General features: G+C 39.9%; 2 protein-coding genes across 2 annotated transcripts; both read right to left on the minus strand.

Moving 5' to 3' along the window:
- Positions 1 to 2,868: 2,868 nt before the first annotated feature.
- On the minus strand, positions 2,869 to 11,927 carry LOC143884346 (fruit protein pKIWI502-like). The gene is made up of 5 exons (XM_077387857.1): positions 11,433 to 11,927; positions 9,150 to 9,223; positions 8,937 to 9,032; positions 8,748 to 8,828; positions 2,869 to 3,095 (listed from the first exon to the last, which is right to left on the minus strand). The coding sequence occupies exons 1-5, from the start codon at positions 11,500 to 11,502 to the stop codon at positions 3,033 to 3,035; spliced, it is 384 nt and encodes a 127-aa protein (XP_077243972.1). The 5' UTR covers positions 11,503 to 11,927; the 3' UTR covers positions 2,869 to 3,032.
- A 1,331-nt stretch (positions 11,928 to 13,258) lies between these two features.
- LOC143884347 (ATP synthase subunit beta, mitochondrial) lies at positions 13,259 to 18,737 on the minus strand. The gene is made up of 9 exons (XM_077387858.1): positions 18,053 to 18,737; positions 17,159 to 17,234; positions 16,939 to 17,027; positions 16,599 to 16,716; positions 16,416 to 16,519; positions 16,151 to 16,309; positions 15,832 to 16,056; positions 15,423 to 15,734; positions 13,259 to 13,622 (listed from the first exon to the last, which is right to left on the minus strand). The coding sequence occupies exons 1-9, from the start codon at positions 18,521 to 18,523 to the stop codon at positions 13,509 to 13,511; spliced, it is 1,668 nt and encodes a 555-aa protein (XP_077243973.1). The 5' UTR covers positions 18,524 to 18,737; the 3' UTR covers positions 13,259 to 13,508.
- Between the last annotated feature and the right edge of the window lie 1,637 nt (positions 18,738 to 20,374).

Consider the following 20,374-nt stretch of genomic DNA (forward strand, 5'->3'; position numbering starts at 1 on the left):
TTTCATTCAAAATTATTTTTATCAACCTAGGAAAGTCAAGTTTTTTAAACATAATCAAAATGGCTTCTTCTGCAAGGCTACCCGCCAAGATTTCTACTTACAAGATTCTCCAAGAGAATGCCAGAGAGAAGCAGTGGGAGAAGAGGAGAGAGAAATGGAACAACATATTAGGGGGGCTGTTTGGATATCGGGTAAAAAAATTCTGCGGAAGATGTGAAAGAAATTCCAGTGTGTAGTATGTTAGCAACTTTCCTTGCCAATGGGACTTCCAATTTTGATGGCTTTTGCTACTTCGGTGGACGTTAAGGATGAACAGTTCAGGATGTTTTACGCATGAAAAAAATGAGATGAATGGGGTGCCCAAAAATACTCGCATGGGGATTTTATATATGTTAGGCACGTGTGCTCACCTAATAGGGGAGCGATATTCCTAGTCGTTCTTAATTTTTCTACTTGCAGACCCAATTAAAACCCACCTCGTAATTAAGCAAAATTTATACCTGAAGGTGTTTCGGTCAAACTTCAAAATTCCCTGGGTTCAATTGCTCAGAAATCCTAAGCGTCATGTGCCTTTTTCACCCCCCCTATAGTTAAGAAACTCGAGAAGTGTACTACGTCCAAATTCTCCATTTCATGCCGGAACCAATGCATGCTATTTTACGAGACAGTTTGGGGAATTGGAAGTGAAGAAGGCTTGCACCTCTATATATACTCGTAAGACCAAAGCTAATAAACATCTTTAGCTCAAAGTGGTTTAGCTTAACTTGTTAACAACCAAAAAATGGATGGCAAAGGAGGTGGAAGTTCAGGCAAAGGTGGTGGTGGTGTTGGTGGAGGAGGAGATTCATCAAGTAAAGGTGGTGGTGGGGGAGGAGATGGAAATTCGGGAAAAGGTGGGGGTGGTTCTGGAAAATCTGGTGGAGGTGGTGGCCACAGCGATGCCATGAAAGCTCCAGGTCTATCTATATTTGATATATGCTCTCTCTCTCTCTCTCTCTCTCTCTCCCTCTCTCTCTCTCTCTCAATTTCTTACCCGTCTGGTGAGATCCTATCCTTTTGATCAATGGAAAGGAAATTTCAATGGTTGAATTTTAATGCAGGGGCGTCTCACCAACAGGGGAGAACTTCGGGGCTTTGGGCCATGGACCAAGCATGGCAGGCCCAAGGACCTGAAAGCAGCACTATAAATGTGTCACATGTTTTGCATGTTGGACTTACATTTCTGGCTGGGCCTCGTAATAGTCCATAGTCAAAAAACCCCAAGTGCTCGTGATGATCACAATGGTGGGTGTGAAACAACCAACAACTCCAAAAACTTAGGGAATTCTAAAAGCTTAAGAATTTAGAGAGTGCCCGATTCAATATTTTATACTTTTAACAGTGGGAAATTGTTAGGCTTTGATGGAACAGCTAGGACGCGCAAAGGCAAGAGCCTCATTTCTAGGTACCGAAATCCGCCTGCTCTAAAGCTTGTCATGTGTATCAGTGTATGTAACCCACCTTGGGCTAGTGTTTGAGCTTACTTTAAACTTACTTGGGTTGGGTTTGTGTTGTGCTCTTGGGCAAGATTTTATAGGGTCCCCAGCTTACTCACCACAACAAAAAAAAAGATTTTATAGGGTGTACGCTGTTAGTTTTAATGGCAAAGAAAAACTTTAAAGGGGGTGAATTTATTCCCAAGCATTGAACCATTCTCACAGAAACAGTTATTCGAAAGAAGATAAAGCAGAAGGGAAAAACTGCCGAGCGATTAATGATTCTGAACAAGTCTTTTCAACTGTCTGATAAAGATCGGAGGGTTCTTAAGACCGCCTACACTGGATATTTGGTGCAAGATGTTTTTACAAAAGGGAAATGTTAATCAGCACAAGTTTTTTTTTATATTTGCACAAACCCAGCTGTCTTTTCTTCATTCGTTGGCTCATGACCGACATGACGTGAGAGCTTTCTAGGAAATGTATTAACCCTCTGACAGCTCTTTAAAATGCTAAATGACAAGATGGGTTAGCGAAAATATCAAAATATGATTGTCCTGATATTATTTCCCTTCTACGAAGGGCGCTGATAAATTCTCAACCCCCGGACGAGGCATTCGCTTCCCTTTAACGATTCTCTGAACATAAAGCGTTAGATAGGTTGTGCCCAAAAAATCATTTTGATAGGACAATCCTAGCCCTCCGAACTGCACATTATGGAAACCTCTATAGATCAAGATCAGAGGGTTGGAATATGCTACGGAAATGATTTTTTGGGCACACACTATTTACGAATTGTTGCCTATCAAATGGATAATTTGGATCATCCTACGGTGTGGCCCGTACATTCGTACAATACTCTTTGAAAAATACTTGACTATACGAGCTTACAACATATAAAATCTCGGTTTGGACAGGCCATCTTCTTTATGACAAATAAAGTGCAGTGATAAATCGACGCCCCATGTGTCTATCTCTCTCCTCTTTCTCTCTCTAACCTAGAGGAGAGAGAAAGACACATGGGGAGTCGATTTATCACTCCCCAAAATAAAACTCATCCCATATTTGTAAGGAAATGATCCTGACCATTCAATTTATGACCTCCATTTTGGGTAGTGAGGTAACGAAAACTCGAATATAACAAAAGGTCCTATGGCCCACATCTTTGGGGGTACCTACAGGTGGGGCCTAAGAATAAATGGTTTAGGTCATCAATTCATGTGGACCATGCTTAGCCATTTACCACATAAAAAAATCCAAATCAGATTATTAAGATTGTCTCGCAAGATTGCCTGTCCAAAAACAGTAAGATTGCCTGTTTAATGGAGAGGTTGTTACCAAGTTTGAGTAAAATGGTGTGAGAAACACCTGATTTCAATTCTAAACTTACGTAGAGGTCAAAAATCAAGGATCCTTTTATTTCTCTAGGAACCTTTGTGCCCAGGACAAGAACATTTATAGATAATTAGGTTTACCTCTGGAAATATCATGAAAGAATTGGATTTTGACGTGTTGCCTGCAATGCTACAACAGAGGGCAGTGCATACCAATCATAAATTAAAAGTTCTTCAATATCTTCTCTTCGGAAACTCCATCTGCAACGAGAATAGACGTAACATCCTGCCAAAATGCAAATAGTATCAACATCCAACATCAGATTTCCATAAACACAGAAAGGAGGAGGCATTTGTAGTGGCTAAAAAGAAACCTTATATTTGTATCATTGACTACTTCACTTGGGTCAATTCGGACCGTAGACATTTTCTGGAAAAGTCTTTCCAAACTTCTCCAGAAAATTCCAACTTTTCCATTGTTGGACTATACATTTTTTTTCATGGTATTGTTTAATTATACGTGAAATAATAAATAAATAGAACCAGTGTGCTTCAAATTTCAATCGAAGGGACCTTCAGTTTACGATGATATCCAGCAAAATCATTTCCCTCTAAATCGTGGAATTTCCATTGCAATCTGTGATAAACCTTACTTAAAATCTCCATTGAATTTGATAGATCATAAAGATGCTGAAAAGATAGAAAGGGACAATGGGTGAAATCCTCCCTCCCCTCCCACACCCACACTACGAATTTGCCAATTATGAGTTGGGCGCTTTAACTATCCAGCCATGGATGCTTAACAGGGATTATCATACACTGCGAGTAAACAAATTCTAACTGACACCCACACAAAAGCTAGCACGATCCACCTAGACATGTTAAGCATTTTTACTAAGCGATGACGATGATCGATAGGAAGCCCCTTGGTGAAGACATTTGTGATTTATTCATAACTTATAATATAGCAAGGAAATACTTCACCACTCCCAACTTTCTCATGAATAAAGTGGTAGTCGATCTCAATATGTATATGTTTTGTCCCTACATGAAAAACTAGGTTTTGTGATAATTTGATGGCACTTTGATTGTCACAAAACAACACATGAGTGTCTGGCCAAAGGAAGAGCTCTGCCAGAAGATGTCTCAACCATGTAAGTTCTACATAAGTCGTGGCCATCACCCGATACTCGAATTTGCACTTGATCGGGCCACTGTCTTTTGCTTCTTGTTGCTCCAAGGGATCAGATCAGACATTCATTCATCAATACACTACCCTACAACAAATCTCCGCATGTCAGTATCTCCACCTCAATCTGCATTCGAGTAATCACATCTGCAACTCTTCTGCCTTGACTGAATTTATAAATAAGTCTATGGTCTATTGTCCCTCTAAGGTATCTCAAAATACGTTTCATTGCATGTAACTTTTCTTCTCCAGGGGGGTGCAAATGCTAAAAAGCTTGATTTAGAGCATAGAAGATATCTGGCCAGGTGAACATAAGATACTGCAAGGTCGTTAACATAATTCGAAAAGCATGGAATCCTTAAATTTCGTTCCTTCTCTATCACTAAATTTTTTTGTTACAAGTAATAGGAGTATCCACAAGCTTGCTGTTCATCATGCAAAAACCTATCAAGTAAATCCAGTGTGTGCTTTCATTAAGAAAAGTGCACTCCATCTTTGGTTCTTTCCACTTCTACTCCAAGGAAAGAATGACGAAGTCCCAGATCGTTCATGTCAAAGGAATCTTTCAAGTTGTTTTTTGAGTTCCTAAAAATGTCAGCACTATCACTTCCTATGATGATGATATCATCAATACCAAAACCAAAACAATCCATGACCGGGTATAATTAACAAGCAATGAGTCATCCCGTATACTTTTCTTGTATATTATTCACTTGTCTGAGTGCCCAATGTAGTTTGTCAAACACACTCTAGGAGCCTACTTGAGCCCGTGAATAGACATCGTGAGTGTGCATACATAGTTATATTTATTTGAAACTTCAAAGCCTTCCAGTTGTTCCATGTAGACTTCCTCCTTAAGAAAACCGTGAAGAAATGCATTCTTCACATATATTTAACTAAGAGTCCATCCAAAGATGTTGGTCAAGTCTAGGATGAATCTTAACATGGTGCTCGAGACTCGACTAAACAGTTGTATGTTTCATCGTAGTCAAAATCATATCTCTTATTATATCCTTTGGCAACTAGTCGCACTTTATACCTTTCAATGGTTCCATTTGGCTTCTATTTGACTTTGTAAACCCATTCGCAACCTACAATATTCCTGCCTGCAAGTCTCTTCACTGTTTCCCACAGTACCATTTCCATGAAGGGCTCTAATTTCCTCCTCCATACTTCCTATTTGACCGTCATTAGATTTAGCCTCTATAAATGTCACATGTTCATCAACCTCTCAGACAACCTATGTTACTAGCACTTACTTGTCCTTATTTTGATGAGCATAGTGCTTTGCATATAGTTGTATTGGCATGTGTAGGAGGTGCGAATTGTAATGTGGATGCCAGTTTGACAACCATGCAACGAGGGGACTTATTCTCCCCCTTAAGCACGTCTAATGATTGGTCGATCATAAAAGTGAACTCATCAAACAAGACACGACGTGAGATTGAAACTGTTGATGCAAGTTGGGAACAGCACCTATATCACTTATGCTGATCACTGTCTATACCCACAAGTAGATATGTCAATGATAGTTGTCTAAGAGGGGTCGTCAGGAGCAAGTTAATGAGATGAATTGTTGTATGGAAGGATTCAGTCCATAAATATTTTGGTGTGCCAAAGTGAAATAACATGGACAGTCTAGCCTTTGTGATGTGACCATACTTCTTTCTGATACTCCATTTTGAGATGGAGTATGTGGGCAAGAAAAAATTTTATGCATACCATGTTCTAACCAGAAGTCTCTAAATACTTGTGATGTGCACTCACTACTCCCCATCGCTTGCAAGCACCAAAATGTTGGGAAAAGGAGCGTGAGTGCAAATAAACATGGAAAGAATATCATATTTATTTTTAGAAATTAAATCCACGTAGAGCAAAAATGGTCACCCACAAAAATAACATACAAACGAGGTCCAGATCGAAAAGAAAAAAGGGCCGGACTCAGACCTCATAATTAATTAACGAAAACGGAACAGATTTAATATTATGACTAGGAAATGGAATTTCGTTGTGTTTACCGAGCCTAAAATTATGACACACATAAGACCTGGTATTCCTATTACGGAAACCCTATATTCCTATGGTTAGAGAAGAAAAACTCAATGATTTTGAAGATATTGGACAAAAAAAATAGGGCTTGGAAACATGATTGAAGAAGCAAAATGCACAAATTTAGGATCTGATTTTATGCGGGGAAAGAAATAATACGAGTAGGTAGAGAAGAGAATGAAACAAAACAAAAGATGAAAGGTGGTGGTTGGGGGGGGGGGGGGGGGGGGGGAATGCCTTGATTGTGACATAGGTCCTTGGATCTTGATCTTCTTGATCTCAAGATTGATACCACGTAAAATTTTCCATGAATATGATGGACCATAAAGATATTGAACAGGTAGAAGGGACAAATCGTGAATTTAAATGTTGGATAAGGCTAGGAGTGGTGGATTAATTAAGAGCTCAATCACACAAGATTCGAGATAACTACATAAGCAATTTACAATATGCAGAAGATACTCATCTCTCAAGTTCTGACAATGTACAGAGATTCATAATCTTAAAGCATCTCTTAGATTCTATAAGACAGTCACAAGGCAAAGAATTTATTTCTCCCAGTCTGCGGTGATGGGTCTCGAAGATACTGGCACCCCCAGGGTGCTTGCTTCCAGTTGGATGAGTATTGATAAGATTCTCACAGTTGATAACCTGGGGAATAGGAATTAGGTAATTATTAATATCAGATTATGTGTTGACTACCAGCAAAATTGGCCAATCGTCTTTTGCTTCGTTGTAGCTTTCTGGGTAAAGTATGGAGCTCTACTTTCCCTTGTTTTGTGTGAACAGGATAATCATTGAGCATATTGGGGCCTTTTTTCGATGCTTGGGATTTCACTCCATGGCATGGTCTCAATGTGGTAATATTGTGTCAACCCTTCGGCCTTTACTATGGATGCTATGGTGTATTTGGTTCGAAAAAAAGAGAAATAGCAGGATCTTCAAAGGTTCATTTAAGTCGGTGAGGATTTTGTGTTGGTCATTTTCTCTACAATTATTACGTAGACACTCTACAATTATTACGTAGCCAATGGGAGTGAAGGAGTTTCAATGGATTTCAAAGTCCTTGTTGAGACATTTTTGGGGTGTGTTCCTTTCCATTGACGGGGGGCCTCCTCCGACCATAGTTCCCAAGCTAAACTTTGATGGTTCTAGTTTTGGGGTTCCATGTCTTGGGGGTATTGGAGAGATTCATCATGGGCATGATAATGGAATAATGTGTGTTTCAGGGCCAATGGGGGGAAGAATTCCAACGAGGCGGAAGTCCTTGCTCATAAAACAGACATTCTTTGTGTGGAGAGATCTTTCGAGACATTCTTCATGTGGAAAGAGATCTTTCGAATTCTACAGTGGTTGAGAGGGATTCCATGAGTTTTATTTGTTGGGTCAGTGAGCAGAAGCGTGTCGTGGTGTTTTGCGGATGCTATGGAGAAGAGATTTGACCACATTGAAATTTGAAAGACATGTTGTTGCTTTTTACCATTTCTCTAGGTCGGCCAACGGTGAGGTAGTAGAGTTGGCTCACTGTGGGGTGACTAGGCCCTCATTGGTTGTGAGGGATAGCATCCCATTCCAGGATCATGGTTAATGGGTTTCTGTTATTGTGATGTATTTTCTCTTTCTTTTAGCTTAAACCATTGTATCTGTAGCTATGGCCGCTCTTTGCTGGTGGCTCTTTTTTGACGTATTTATAGTATCATTTAAAAAAGACTCAAGCCTAATAGTTAATATAGTTTGAAACTTTGAATGGCTTTACGTGGTACACAATTTGTCAAAAGCAGTCGCCTAAGCAGTAGGCAGTGCCCTCAGTGCCAGTCAAGATCCGTCACCTAGCCAAGATACTCCTAGGTGTCCTATCCTAAACAATTGCCAACAAATTCTCACAACTAGGGGCAGAAAAAAGAGTAATTACTATTATACCTTCCAAGAATATTTGGTGAATGATATGGAAAACAATGAGTTGAAACTACATAAATGTTCATTTTACAAAAACTAAACATATCCATTTGTATAGATATAGAAATGCTAAATATGAGTTTGCCCTTTTATATGCTAAAAAATTGGTTTTTGTTAGGCTTCCACCCTAGATGACCGTGTTAGAGATTTGTTTCTCCACACTTGTTCTTATATTCTTTGCTCTGGTTTTAAGGGTATTTTTTTCTTATTCCACATTTCATCTCAAGTGGAGTAGTTTTGGCTATGTGCATAGTGTATCTAAAGTAGGGCCGTTTCTGTCATCTGCCACCTCTATGAATTGAATTTAGTTGGTTGACCGACCAAAAAGGAACTAAGATAGAAATCCGTGCTAACTTTCATTATATCAGGAGCACATCGCAAGGGGCTCTAGGATCTTGTTTTGCAGCAACATTCGGCTCCCTCAAAGTTTAAGTTTGAAGAGCTTTGCAAAGTTACGTAGCAATCACAAGGGAATATTATAAGTCCTGTAGTAATTATCTGTCGATAACAAACCAACAAAACTGTTGACTGTTAAGTTCATAGCAGTAGAGAACTTCAACATCTTGGACTAACCACAAGGCTAGGCATGTAAACCCACTTTTGAAATTAGTGTTCAAGTCCCATCGACAAACATATCAAACCAAATGTAAACCTGACGTAATAGACAGATCCCAGGCCTGATGTAGGGAAATCTATCACTAGCGTTATCTCTACAAACAAATTAAAGCGAAAAAGGACACAAACCTCAGTCATTCCTTTGTGCCCACAGAGCACCGCACCAGTTGACAAAGGGTTGAGTATTTGCTTGACCCTAGAAAAAGCAGCCTGTGAAAAAACATAATCCATGTCAAGCAGTAGGGCAGAAAAAGCAAGAATAAGATTGCCAATTAACAAGTTAAAATATGTTTGTAAATTAAAAGATTAAAAAATTACCTGTACGTAGCCACGTTCACCTTTCCATATATCATCTGGTTGTGATAACACAGGTATAATTTTAACACCAGAAGATTCCCAATCCTCGAACCTATCCTACAGGCAGAGAAAGGAGTACAAAGAGACAATTCATTTTTATTTTATATGGCTTGCTGAATTAAGTCAAGATTTGAGAAAGTAAAATTGAAATATCGTGAATACCATATGTCAAACCTGATAGGCCATTCTCTGATGGTTTCTAGCCCCATAATAAAGCCATACATCTGATCTCTTTTGGGCACTGAAACCTGACTCGATAAGGGACAGAATTGGACCGTCATAAGAAATTACAAGCAAATAAAATACTATTAAAGGATAAAACACTGTACATGTTCTACAGGTAGAATTGTAGCGCGTTAAAAATTGTAACATTCAAAGCAAATCTGGTTGACATTTTGAAACACCACCAGGTAATAAAGAAAAGGAGTTTTAGATAATGCAGAATGTGTGGAAGTAGCTTAACAGAACCAAGAAACTGGGAATGTTGACAACTCACCCCTCTGTATTGCAAAGAAGAGTTCACTGCCTGGAAGTGGCGAAAAATTTTTAAAGGTAACATTTTAGCACCCAAGAAGAACTTGGGATAAAAAAAGAATACCAACAAATCGCTAGGCAAATATTGCAACAGAATAAAGATATTCAACCGCTCAAAAAAAAAAAGAAATTCACAAACAGACTCAAGATTTTTTAAGAAACTATTCTACATTGAGCATTCAGTTGCAAAAGGAGAAACACAGTAGAAACACCTTGATTATGATTTTTTTTTAGTTGCTCTAAATTGGAATTGAACCCACAACCTCAATGCTGTGAACTTTATTTCTAAACCACTTCGGCACAAAGTCCAGCTCTTTACAGAAAAACATTTAGCTTCTCTCTAAAAGAGGCTATTATTAAGTAAACAGCTCATTATCTCCACATTGGAAAAGCTCCTCAAGCTAACTGCTGAACCTCGAGAGTGTGTCTTCACAGTCCTACCATCCATGACATTGAGAGACTAGCCCAGATTGGATCAGAAGAAGTGCCTCTGATAGGGGTAAGGACGATCATTACTAAGCCAATCAGTACTAACTAAGACTACATTCAGGTTTAAGCGGTCTCCGTTTTCATTTTTTGAGGTTTTCAATTTGACAAGTTTGGAAGTTCGGAAGTTACGTATATTAGATGTAATGTCTGGTGTGATCCTAATTACCAAATTACAAACATTGGAAGTAGAAGATCAGGGCTGGAAGCCTGGACTATACTTTTATGCTGAAAGCATCTACTCAAAACGAAGTGGTTGGAGTGTCCCAATATAGGAGAACAGTCAGGAGACATGGAATATTTTACGCATTGTTATTCTCATATGCATGCTATGTGAAGCTACAGTAGTTAGAGAACCAGAGCTGCCACTCCAAGATATCATGTTGATCATATATTTTTCAGGAAAGTTAAAAAGACATTCAGAGCAAGATATTGCAATAGAGTGTGGAATCTAATGGTTAGTTTGGGAACACAGCCCAACTGCATTATGGGTGCAATTTGTGTGTAAACTGCAATCTGAAAGGGCTTGTTAGACCGAAACTGTGTCTCACATATAATCCAGGTTCCTTTTTTTTTCTGAGGAATTGAGGTTCTTTACCTATCATTGCTCTCTCCTACATCCCTATTGAATAACCACAACAAAAACCCATTAAACTAAAACATAACAGATATTATAAATCAGTATATGTCTACCAAATTAACTACAATAAAGTTTCTCCACCTCGTAACAATAATAATAGAGAGGATAATCACGAATAAACTTAGTGCCCATTTGGATACTTCATACTTTGAATTTGGATTTGGAATTGAGTTTTGAATACAAAATGAATAGATCGGCCAGCTCATGTTGAGGGAGAGAGAGAGGGAAGGGGGTACTTCCAACTGGAGGGGAGAGGTTGAGGAGCAAAGAGGATGAAGGAAACTGCCAGATCTGTGGATTTCTAATTACTTATTTCCACAGCATATTTGGAAATCTGATTTTTTTTCACTGTCAAGTCACTGAATTGGAAATAAAGGATTTGATCCGGATAAAAACCACAACACAAAAAGAGCTGCAAATGTGAGAAATCCAAATCACAATCTTCTCGGCATCCAAACGGCCCTTAATTATTTTCCAAAGAAACAAAAGAAACCCAATTGAATTCTGGGTGCAATTTGTCTGTGAGCTTTAATCTGAAGAAAAGGCTTGGGGGGTCTCACAAATACAAATTATTATTCCATCTTACTTCATTATCTAATTATACCACAATAGAAAACCATCTAACTAAAACATAACCCACATCATAAAATCAGTAACTACACACAATTTTACCACATCAGCAATAAATTAGGCTTCTCCACCTCATACCAACAAACCCAAAAACGCTATTGACTAAACAAAATTAAATCTTTTCCAACAAACCAACAGAAACCAAGACAAATTCCAATCAAGTATACCTGATTCCAGATCCAGTGGCGAAAATGAGCACCGTCTGAAAATTCTCCGGCGGGTTGATCTGGTCAACATCAAACCCTCTACCCATAACCTGACTCAACTCAACCACATCCCCTATCCGGAGACCGCAGAGAAGCTCGGCCGTAGAACTGGGGACGGTCTTGACGAGGAATTCGAAGACGCCGTCAGAGACGGCGAGAGAAGGAGGAGAGGCGATAGCGAGGAAGGCAGGTTTGGCAGAATCGGGAAGACGGAGCTGGAGATATTGGCCGGGGCGAGTATGGGAGAAAGCGAGATCGGGGTTTTCAGAGACGTCGATGGTGACGTGGAAGAGGGATTCAGCGGCGGGTTGAATCAGACGGAGAGGGGCTTGAGTCCAGACAGTGGAGTCTTGCCGAACGGCGGCGGCGGCGTAGATGGGGCGGTGGCGTAAGTTAAGGGGGCGTAGGTTAAGGTGGCGCAGGATAGACATGGGGGAGGGGGGTGGTGGTGGTGGTGGTGGGGGTGGAGGAGGGAGGCATGATGAGGGGGAGAGAAGAAGAAGTGAGAAGGGTAGAGAGTAGCGAGGGACATTTTTTATGGAATAATAATAAGAGTGTTTTTTAGGGGAGGCGGGCGGTCAGGTCCTTGGTTGTCGGACTAAAGGTAGGAAGAAGCTTAGCTGAGGAATGGTGTGGAAGGGTGGGGTAGGCGTACGCACGTGCGAACTATTTGGGTCCAATGACGACTCGTGTATAGTTGGGGGATGGACATATCTTGTCTTGTTCTGATAGTTCAAGAATTGGAAATGGTTTGGTAGCCTGGAGAATCTCCTCAATCGGTAGCCCTTAGGGGTGTAACCGAGCCGAGCCGAGCCTCAGCTCGTTAAGCTCAAAAGCTCGGCTCGGGCTCGAACCAGGCTCGGGCTCGGCTCGGTCAGGCTCGCGAGCCTTACCGAGCTTAGGTTATATTAAGTTCACACCCCTCATCTTCCCTGGACAGCCCTATATAGTGTAATTTGACTACTTTTTTTACACTATGAGGGGTGGTCCAAGTAATAAATGGGGTTCCTAAAATGAAGTGACATATTTTGCCTCCCCCTTTCACTCCCTGGACAACCCTTTTAGTGTATAAATATATTAAATTCTTAACGAGCCGAGCTTGGCCTAAATCGGGCTCGGCTCGTTAAGCCTGGCGAGCCGGCTCGGCTCAGCTCGTTAAGGATTCGAGCCGAGCTCGAGCGAGCCCGAGCCAAAATTGACACCAGCCCTTATGATTTATACTATTCATGCTTTCGTAAGTAAATCTTAAAATTGCCTTGTATATTGTTCACCAATTTTATCTGGGTTGGTCACTCATGACAAACTCCTTGCCATATAGGATTTATTTCATCGGACTTGCTATCCTCTATTCAAATCGACCTCTGTTAGATAAAACATTATCATGTATTAAAAAAACAAGAATATACCGGAACCTTTGTTCCTGGCTATTGTGCTAATATATTAAGAAAGTGGAAATCTTAATCTTTGAGGGCGGGGCCACAATGCATTGGATGCACTGTCTGAACCATCAGATTAGTAGCCTATATAGTTAATTCGAAGGGCAAGAGCGGCTAGCTTGGTGAATTGTGATGCAATTTTGGCATTCCTTGAGTGGAACAACTGGGCCACGGCGGCTAGACTGCAAGCAATAGTAGTCCGAGGAGCATATAATCCCACTCCTTGAACATCTTTCATGCAATTTTTCTAAAGGCAAGAGAAAAAGAATCAACTAAAAGGCAAGGAATTAAGAAAAGAAACCTGCAAAGACTGCCTAAAGATCAAGAGCATACATTGAATGGCTGTTCTGGTAGGCCAATAGGAATAAGTATTAATGAAGGAAAAAAGCAAATATTAAATTATGTCCGCCCATTTTTCGCTTTATTTGGCTTAAAAAAGGGGCCTCCCAGAGCAGAGACCCTGGCTCATTCAGTCTAACCTACCACAATCCTGTGATGAATAAAATGGAAAGCGGAAAGCCAAATGCTGCTGACCACAAAAAAATTTGCATACAGGCATTTGCCCATATCAATCAAATTATTGAATTACAAAAGAACAGACTTAAGAAGAGGACTCCTTGGCAATCTTCTCGGCCTTGGCCCGCACCTCTTCAATTCCTCCCACCATGTAAAATGACTGTTCGGGAAGATCATCGTATTTCCCATCCAAAACACCCTGTCAAACAGTCATAGATCATAACAGTATTAAAGCACCGAATAAGGTTGAACAATACCACTCCTTGAATTACCTAACAGAAAGAAACAAAAAAGCAAAAGCCGCCTTCAAGCAATGCAAACTTTAAAAGAAAATAAGAATGTGGATGGTAAACGTGATAAAACCAAATTTTAGAGCAATGTCCGTTTGACAATAGAGCTTACAAGAAAATAAGGATTTTTTTTAATAGTACGAGAAAATAAGGATGTGGACGATACACATGGTAAAATCAAATTTTAGAGCAATGCCCGCTTACCAATAGAGCTTGAACTAGTTCTAAGTTCTAACTCCGGGAGGCAAATCCTCGAGACACCCATCCAAATTACCAATTTATATGTATATAACTTACTAAAATGCAGTGCAGGGAAGATATCTCGTATGGAACATACATGCCATCCCAACAAGTGAGCATGCTCTATAAGAAACCAAACAAACACACAAAAAAGAATATAAAGAAGTGTTTTTCAAAGACTATTTTGAAAGGACAGAAGGTCGTGTTCATTGTAGCATCAATTTCAGAAGGATTTTTTTTGACAAAGAGATTGATAGAGTTCCTCGATTCATCCAATTGCTTGAGTCTGACTACAATAGCAAGGCCAGGAGTGATAAAAGGGTTTGGATTTGGAGCACATCTGGCATATTCAATGTAAAATCTTTCTACTCACATATTGCATATGTTCCGTACTCCTCTCCTTTCTCTAAAGTTTGGAGTATTCCGGTCCCTCCTAGAGTCCGTGCTTTTGGGTGGACACAATTCCAAGACAAGATCCTTACCGTGGATCATCTTCGCAATCGCCAAATGTGGATCATAGATCATTGCACTTTTTGCGTGATGGATAGTGAATCAGTGGGCCATCTTTTTATTCATTGTTCGTATGCAAGGGAAGTATGACGTCGCATCGGGGATAATTTTGGGATGTCCTGGATATTTCCTAGGCGTTTAGAAGAGCTTTTGGATAGTCGGTTCTCAGTGCCTTGCACCTCTAAAGGTAGAATTTTAAGGAGAGCAGTGTCGTTAGCCACATTGTGGTTTCTATGGAAGGAGGGAAATGCAGGTTATTCAAAAACTGTTCAAAATCCTCTCCTTTCACCTGCGGAAAGATCATATCTATGGTTATATCCTGTGTGAGGATTCTCCCTTCAAAGATGGGGGAAAACAGATACAGAACAATTTCAGTGAAGCTAACTCTCTCAAGGGGTCGCTCTGTTTACTGGTAAGAAGGAATGAATAGGGATCCTGCGGGAGTCCAGCTGTAATTGGGAAGAAGCAGGAAAATGAGGGTGAGAAAGATCCCTTTGCAAAATCCCAGTGCAAAAAACCAACGGACGGGCGGGAACCAGGAATCTCCACTATTATTCCCAGCTTCGATTTCCACAAACCACACAGCCCCTAAAAGAGTACAGAGGTAAAGGAAGAAACAATGCCTGCTACAATTCATTCTGATTGCGGGCTTGTATTGATAGAGAGGAAGAAACTTCACTAATAAAATAGAATGTTTTTGCGCTGGGTACTACTTCAGATAATGTGTAATGACAAATTCAAGGTCTAGGAGAAAATGGTACCAAATAAGTATAATTCAAGGCAAATAATGCCAAAAATTGCAGGTATGCCTACTGCCTCAAACTGTGGAAAGAAAGATTGCATTGGCCACCAACACATACAGAATAAATAGATGGATAACTTGTGTGTGCATGTGTGTGTGCCAGAGACATCGCCTTCCTAATCAATGTAAAGTACAATTATCAGGAAATTTCTTTTACCTGGAAGCTATTAATACTCTCCTTCAATTCCACGTACTTTCCAGGAGCACCGGTGAACACCTCAGCAACATGGAAAGGCTGGCTCAAGAACCGCTGAATTTTTCTCGCACGAGCCACAGTCAACTTATCATCTTCACTTAGCTCATCCATTCCCAAAATTGCAATAATATCTTGAAGATTCTTGTAGTTCTGAAGAACCTGTTGTACTCCACGAGCAGTATTATAGTGTTCAAGTCCTAAAATATGAGGAGAAAGCATACGAGATGTGGAATCAAGGGGATCGACGGCAGGATAGATACCGAGCTCTGAGATCTGTTCATCAGAAGAAGGTGATAATAAGATACATAAAAACAAAGAAGAATCAATTGCCGACCCAACAATTTAAAGGCTGATAATGAGATTAACGAACTTGTCGTGACAACACAGTCGTGGCATCAAGATGGGCAAAGGTAGTTGCAGGAGCTGGATCTGTCAAGTCATCAGCAGGCACATAAATAGCTTGGACAGAGGTAATGGAACCCTTCTTTGTTGTTGTAATACGCTCTTGCAAGCCTCCCAGATCAGTGGCCAAGGTTGGTTGGTAACCGACAGCAGATGGGATACGACCAAGCAAAGCAGACACTTCAGAGTTTGCCTGTGGAATAGGCAGGAGAAGGCAAAGTTTTGTTACCAATTGTCAAACAATAAAGAATAAATTTTCAACAAGTTCATAAGTGCAAAAGATTTACTTGGGTGAAGCGGAAAATATTGTCGATGAAGAGAAGCACATCTTGCCCCTCAGCATCTCGGAAGTGCTCAGCTACCGTCAGTCCAGTCAGCCCAACACGGGCACGGGCACCAGGGGGCTCATTCATTTGCCCGTACACGAGAGCACACTTGCTTTCAGCCTGCAATATAGAAAAGACAGAATCAATGAGAAAGAAAGCAATACAAAAATAACGGCCACTAGTGAACATGCGGAATTCAAACAGAATGAAATGCAACATTATATACCTGTTTCTCTCCAAGCTTAATAACACCACTCTCAATCATTTCCCTGTACAGATCATTACCCTCACGAGTACGTTCACCAACACCAGCAAAGACAGAGAAACCACCTGGCAAACAAAAAAATCATTTAACGCAAGATACAAACAAAAATCAAAGAGTGTTTAGAATATGCTATCTAAGACCAACCATGAGCTTTAGCGACATTGTTAATCAGTTCCATGATAAGCACAGTTTTCCCTACACCAGCACCACCAAACAACCCAATCTTTCCACCCCTCTGGTAAGGTGCAAGAAGATCCACAACCTGTAGAATGCAACGCAATGTGTGTCAGATGTATAGAATAAAATAAACAGAAAGGTCAGAAATATCCAATGAAACACGAAAAAATAAATAAAGGGGAAGAAAGAAAGAATAGTAATACTGCAGTACGTTTTAAGTTCAGTTAAATATATTAATAAGTGGATAAATTCAATAATATAAAATAAATACATAAAGAAACTGCAAAAAAAAAGAAAAAAAGCATACCTTGATACCGGTGACAAGAATCTGCTGTTCAGTCGCCTGCTCAACAAAAGCAGGGGCTTCACGATGGATGGGCAAGAAGTGATCGGTCTCTATTAAAGCAAAAAAAAAAAGCAATATCAAAAGTGTTGTGATTGTAACCAAAGTAACCAAAAAACATATGTAGGAAAAGAACATTTCATAAAAAAATATCAAAAATTGAGAATGATTCAAGTAATCTTACTTAAGTCACCCTTTTCATCAATCGGCTCTCCAATAACATTCATGATACGGCCGAGGGTAACCCTACCCACAGGCACCTAATCAACAAACAAACATAAACCATAAAATGAAATCAACATTGCTATATAAAGAGGAACAGTCAATAAAAGCAAATACAACAAAACAGGCAAACAGATCCTAATCTAACCCCCTCCCTCTGCCAAAAAAAATATGAGATAAGTATCAAAATCAACAAAGAAGAAGCAAGAATACAATGCATCCACAATGTCAATCCTTGAACTGTCCTAATGGAATTCATGATCTTCCAGCATCAATTCAAAAACACAGACCTCACGTTAAATCAAATGCAAGCAAAATCACTTAAAAGCATCTCAAATTGATCTCACACTGTCAGTCAAACCAGTGTAAGCCTTAGAAGGTAACAACCCCAGAAGTTTAAAGTTTAAACCACAAGCTACATCCACAAAGACGAGTAAATAGACAGATAACAGGTAATTCTACAGGATCAAAAATCTTCTCAACCAAATCCACCATTTCCGACTGAACAATCCTACACCAAAATTAACACTAATAGCAATGAGTATCAATCCACGACAAACCCAAATGAAACAAACCTATAAATTAGGGAAAAGAGATTGCCCTAAAACTTGGATTTACTAACATCAAGCAATCAAAAGCTTCACATCTACACAAATCCATCAAAAACAAACATTTTGCGTTCTCCTTAATCAGTGAAACATAACATTGACCAAAACCCCCTTAAAAGTAAAACCCTAAACATCAATCTACATTGACCTAGAAATCCCCGATCACAGAAATTTCTACACTATCAGCAGCAGAGAATAGCCGATTTCTATGAAACATTAAAAAAAAAAAAGCAGAGTAAAAAACTTACAGTGATCGGAGAGCCTGTGTTTAAAACCCTTTGCCCTCGAACGAGCCCTTCCGTCCCATCCATGGCAATCGTCCTCACCATGTTTTCTCCCAAATGTTGCGCGACCTCCAAAACCAAACGGATCGAATTATCCAAAACCTCGAGCGCCGTCAAGATCGGAGGCAAACCCTCGTCGAATCTGACATCAACAACGGCACCGATCACCTGACACACCTTCCCGATTGCTCCGGCGCCGGTGAACTCGTCGGTGATCTTGCCGCTGGGTCCGGCTCCCTTCACAGGAGGCGGAGGTGGCGCTGCCGTCGAGGTGGCGGCCGCGGCAGTAGCATAGTCGAAAGCGCGGTTTAGGAGAAAACCATTAGGAGAAGGACGAGAGGTATGAGGGGGCGAAGGACGGAAGGAGGGTTTGGATGATGTTATCCGGCGGATGGAGGATTTGAGGAGGGAGGATAAGACCTTGCGAGAGGCCATGGAGAAAGAGATCGTTAGGGTTAGGGTTTTTGTTTTTTCTTTGTGTGTTTTATCAGTTGCCGCAACTAAGAATAATCCTCATTTGGGGGATTCCTGTTTTTTTCTTGTTGGGGAGGTGGAGGAGAGGGATAGAAGTAGAGACAGATGGCGTCTTTCTGTTCGATGTAAATGAAAGGGAAATGCAGACGTCGATGGAGACTATGAGGTGGAATTTTGCGAGAGTTTGGCGTCCAGGATTCGCTCTAAGTAGGGTTTGTGTGGGCTTGGAAGTAAATTGGGCCTTGTCCACGTAGTACTTTTGAGTTTGTTGTGTAGAAGTTTGGCCTTTGGTCGTTTATTTTATTGGGCTTATACTTGGGTCCAGTGAAATGGATAAGAGCGGAAGCCCATAAAGGCAATTAGTATGGGTCTTAATTTCTTAATGGGCCGGATTTTGAATCTGATCCGCCCATGTTTATGTTATGATCCGCCTTAGAGAATTCCTGGTGCAAAGAGTTAATTTGGTCTTTAAAAACAGTGTAAAAGAAGGTTCATGATCAAGCTGTTGTATGTTGTCCTGACAACGTTTCTTGGATTTTAAGTAGGAAATCTATGTTTTAGAAATCTCTCCCGTATTTTGGGATGTATAAAACCTGGAAACATGGGATGATCTGCTACTCTGTTGCTGACGAAAAGAAGGGTGAGAAGTCAGAAAACGACTCTTGGTTCGCTTCTTCTCTTGTCTCTTATCTACAAATTTGAAGAAATCCAGCATTCTAAAATCCACATATCCAAATGGCAACCACTTTAAAAATGAAAAACACTTCGGCTCCGTTCCTTTCAATGTAAAAATAGACATAAAATTTGTTTTATGTTCATTTTACGTCCATTTTTATGTCAATAGGTAGGGGTGGCCAACCGGTTCGGTTCTCGGTCCTTGGTTACTTTTTTTTCGATTCTCGGTTCCCGGTTCTCGGTTCCATAAACCGTAAGAACCGAACCGAACCGTAGTACATAGTAGGACCGAACCGAACCGGACCGAACATAATCGGTTTGGTCCTGTCCGGTTCTCCGATTCTAATGGCTAATTACTAATTACTAATTATAATTTATAATTTTTTTTATTAAAGTTATAATATAAGTTACTTTCTTATTATAAGAATATTATTATCTGTTACTTATTAATATTATAAGTAATTTATATTAATACGTATATGTATAATATAAATATAAAAAATATTATATATATATATATATATATTCAAAAGTTCGGTTCTTCGGTGGAACCGAACAGGACCCAAAGTATTTTTAAACAGTTCGGTTCCGGTTCGGTTCTTCTAGTCTAATTCGGTTCTGGCCACCCCTATCAATAGGAACGGAGCCTTCTGAAAATGGGTCTGTTTTGGAAATAGAAAATTGTGTAGGTCAATGAATAAATACTCCAGATACACCTTCGATTTGGATTTGGAGTAGAATTTGGATCTCAAATATCCGTAGATTTGAAATCCATAATTTTAAAATTCACAAATTTATAAATGATGCCATTTGGATGACCGTGTAGAGAATTGGATTTCAAATTTTATTTTTTATTTTTTAAATCACTTGTTTGGATACTCTTTGGATTTGGAATCTTAGAAGACCAAGATGCCCTAAAATACTCTCATGTCATAAAAAAATGATGTAGTATCGAAAAAATGAACAAAATGCCTCTGCAACGCGGAACATTAACGGAATAACCCTATTCTAGGCATGGTTTTAAATTTCGACCGAAATCCGAAATTTTGGGTTTTGGTTGATACTGTAACTGAAATCGCTACTGCCCAAAACGATCATTTATTTCGGCTAAAATTTCGTTTATCCCGAAATTCTATC

The sequence above is a fragment of the Tasmannia lanceolata genome, unplaced genomic scaffold (genome assembly GCF_043159265.1).
Source record: "Tasmannia lanceolata isolate RefF3 unplaced genomic scaffold, GAP_Taslan_0.1 ptg000008l, whole genome shotgun sequence".
NCBI classification, from domain to species: Eukaryota; Viridiplantae; Streptophyta; class Magnoliopsida; order Canellales; family Winteraceae; genus Tasmannia; species Tasmannia lanceolata.

Coding starts and splice junctions, on each gene's coding strand:
- LOC143884346 (XM_077387857.1), bottom strand. CDS start 11,502: ATGTTGACCAGATCAACCCGCCGGAGAATTTTCAGACGGTGCTCATTT. Junction 9,224..11,432: donor GCCACTGGATCTGGAATCAG/GTATACTTGATT, acceptor TTATCGAGTCAG/GTTTCAGTGCCCAAAAGAGA. Junction 3,096..8,747: donor GGCACAAAGGAATGACTGAG/GTTTGTGTCCTT, acceptor GCATTTTGGCAG/GATGTTACGTCTATTCTCGT.
- LOC143884347 (XM_077387858.1), bottom strand. CDS start 18,523: ATGGCCTCTCGCAAGGTCTTATCCTCCCTCCTCAAATCCTCCATCCGC. Junction 16,520..16,598: donor CAATGTCGCTAAAGCTCATG/GTTGGTCTTAGA, acceptor TTTGTTTGCCAG/GTGGTTTCTCTGTCTTTGCT. Junction 15,735..15,831: donor CGACTGTGTTGTCACGACAA/GTTCGTTAATCT, acceptor TCTGATGAACAG/ATCTCAGAGCTCGGTATCTA.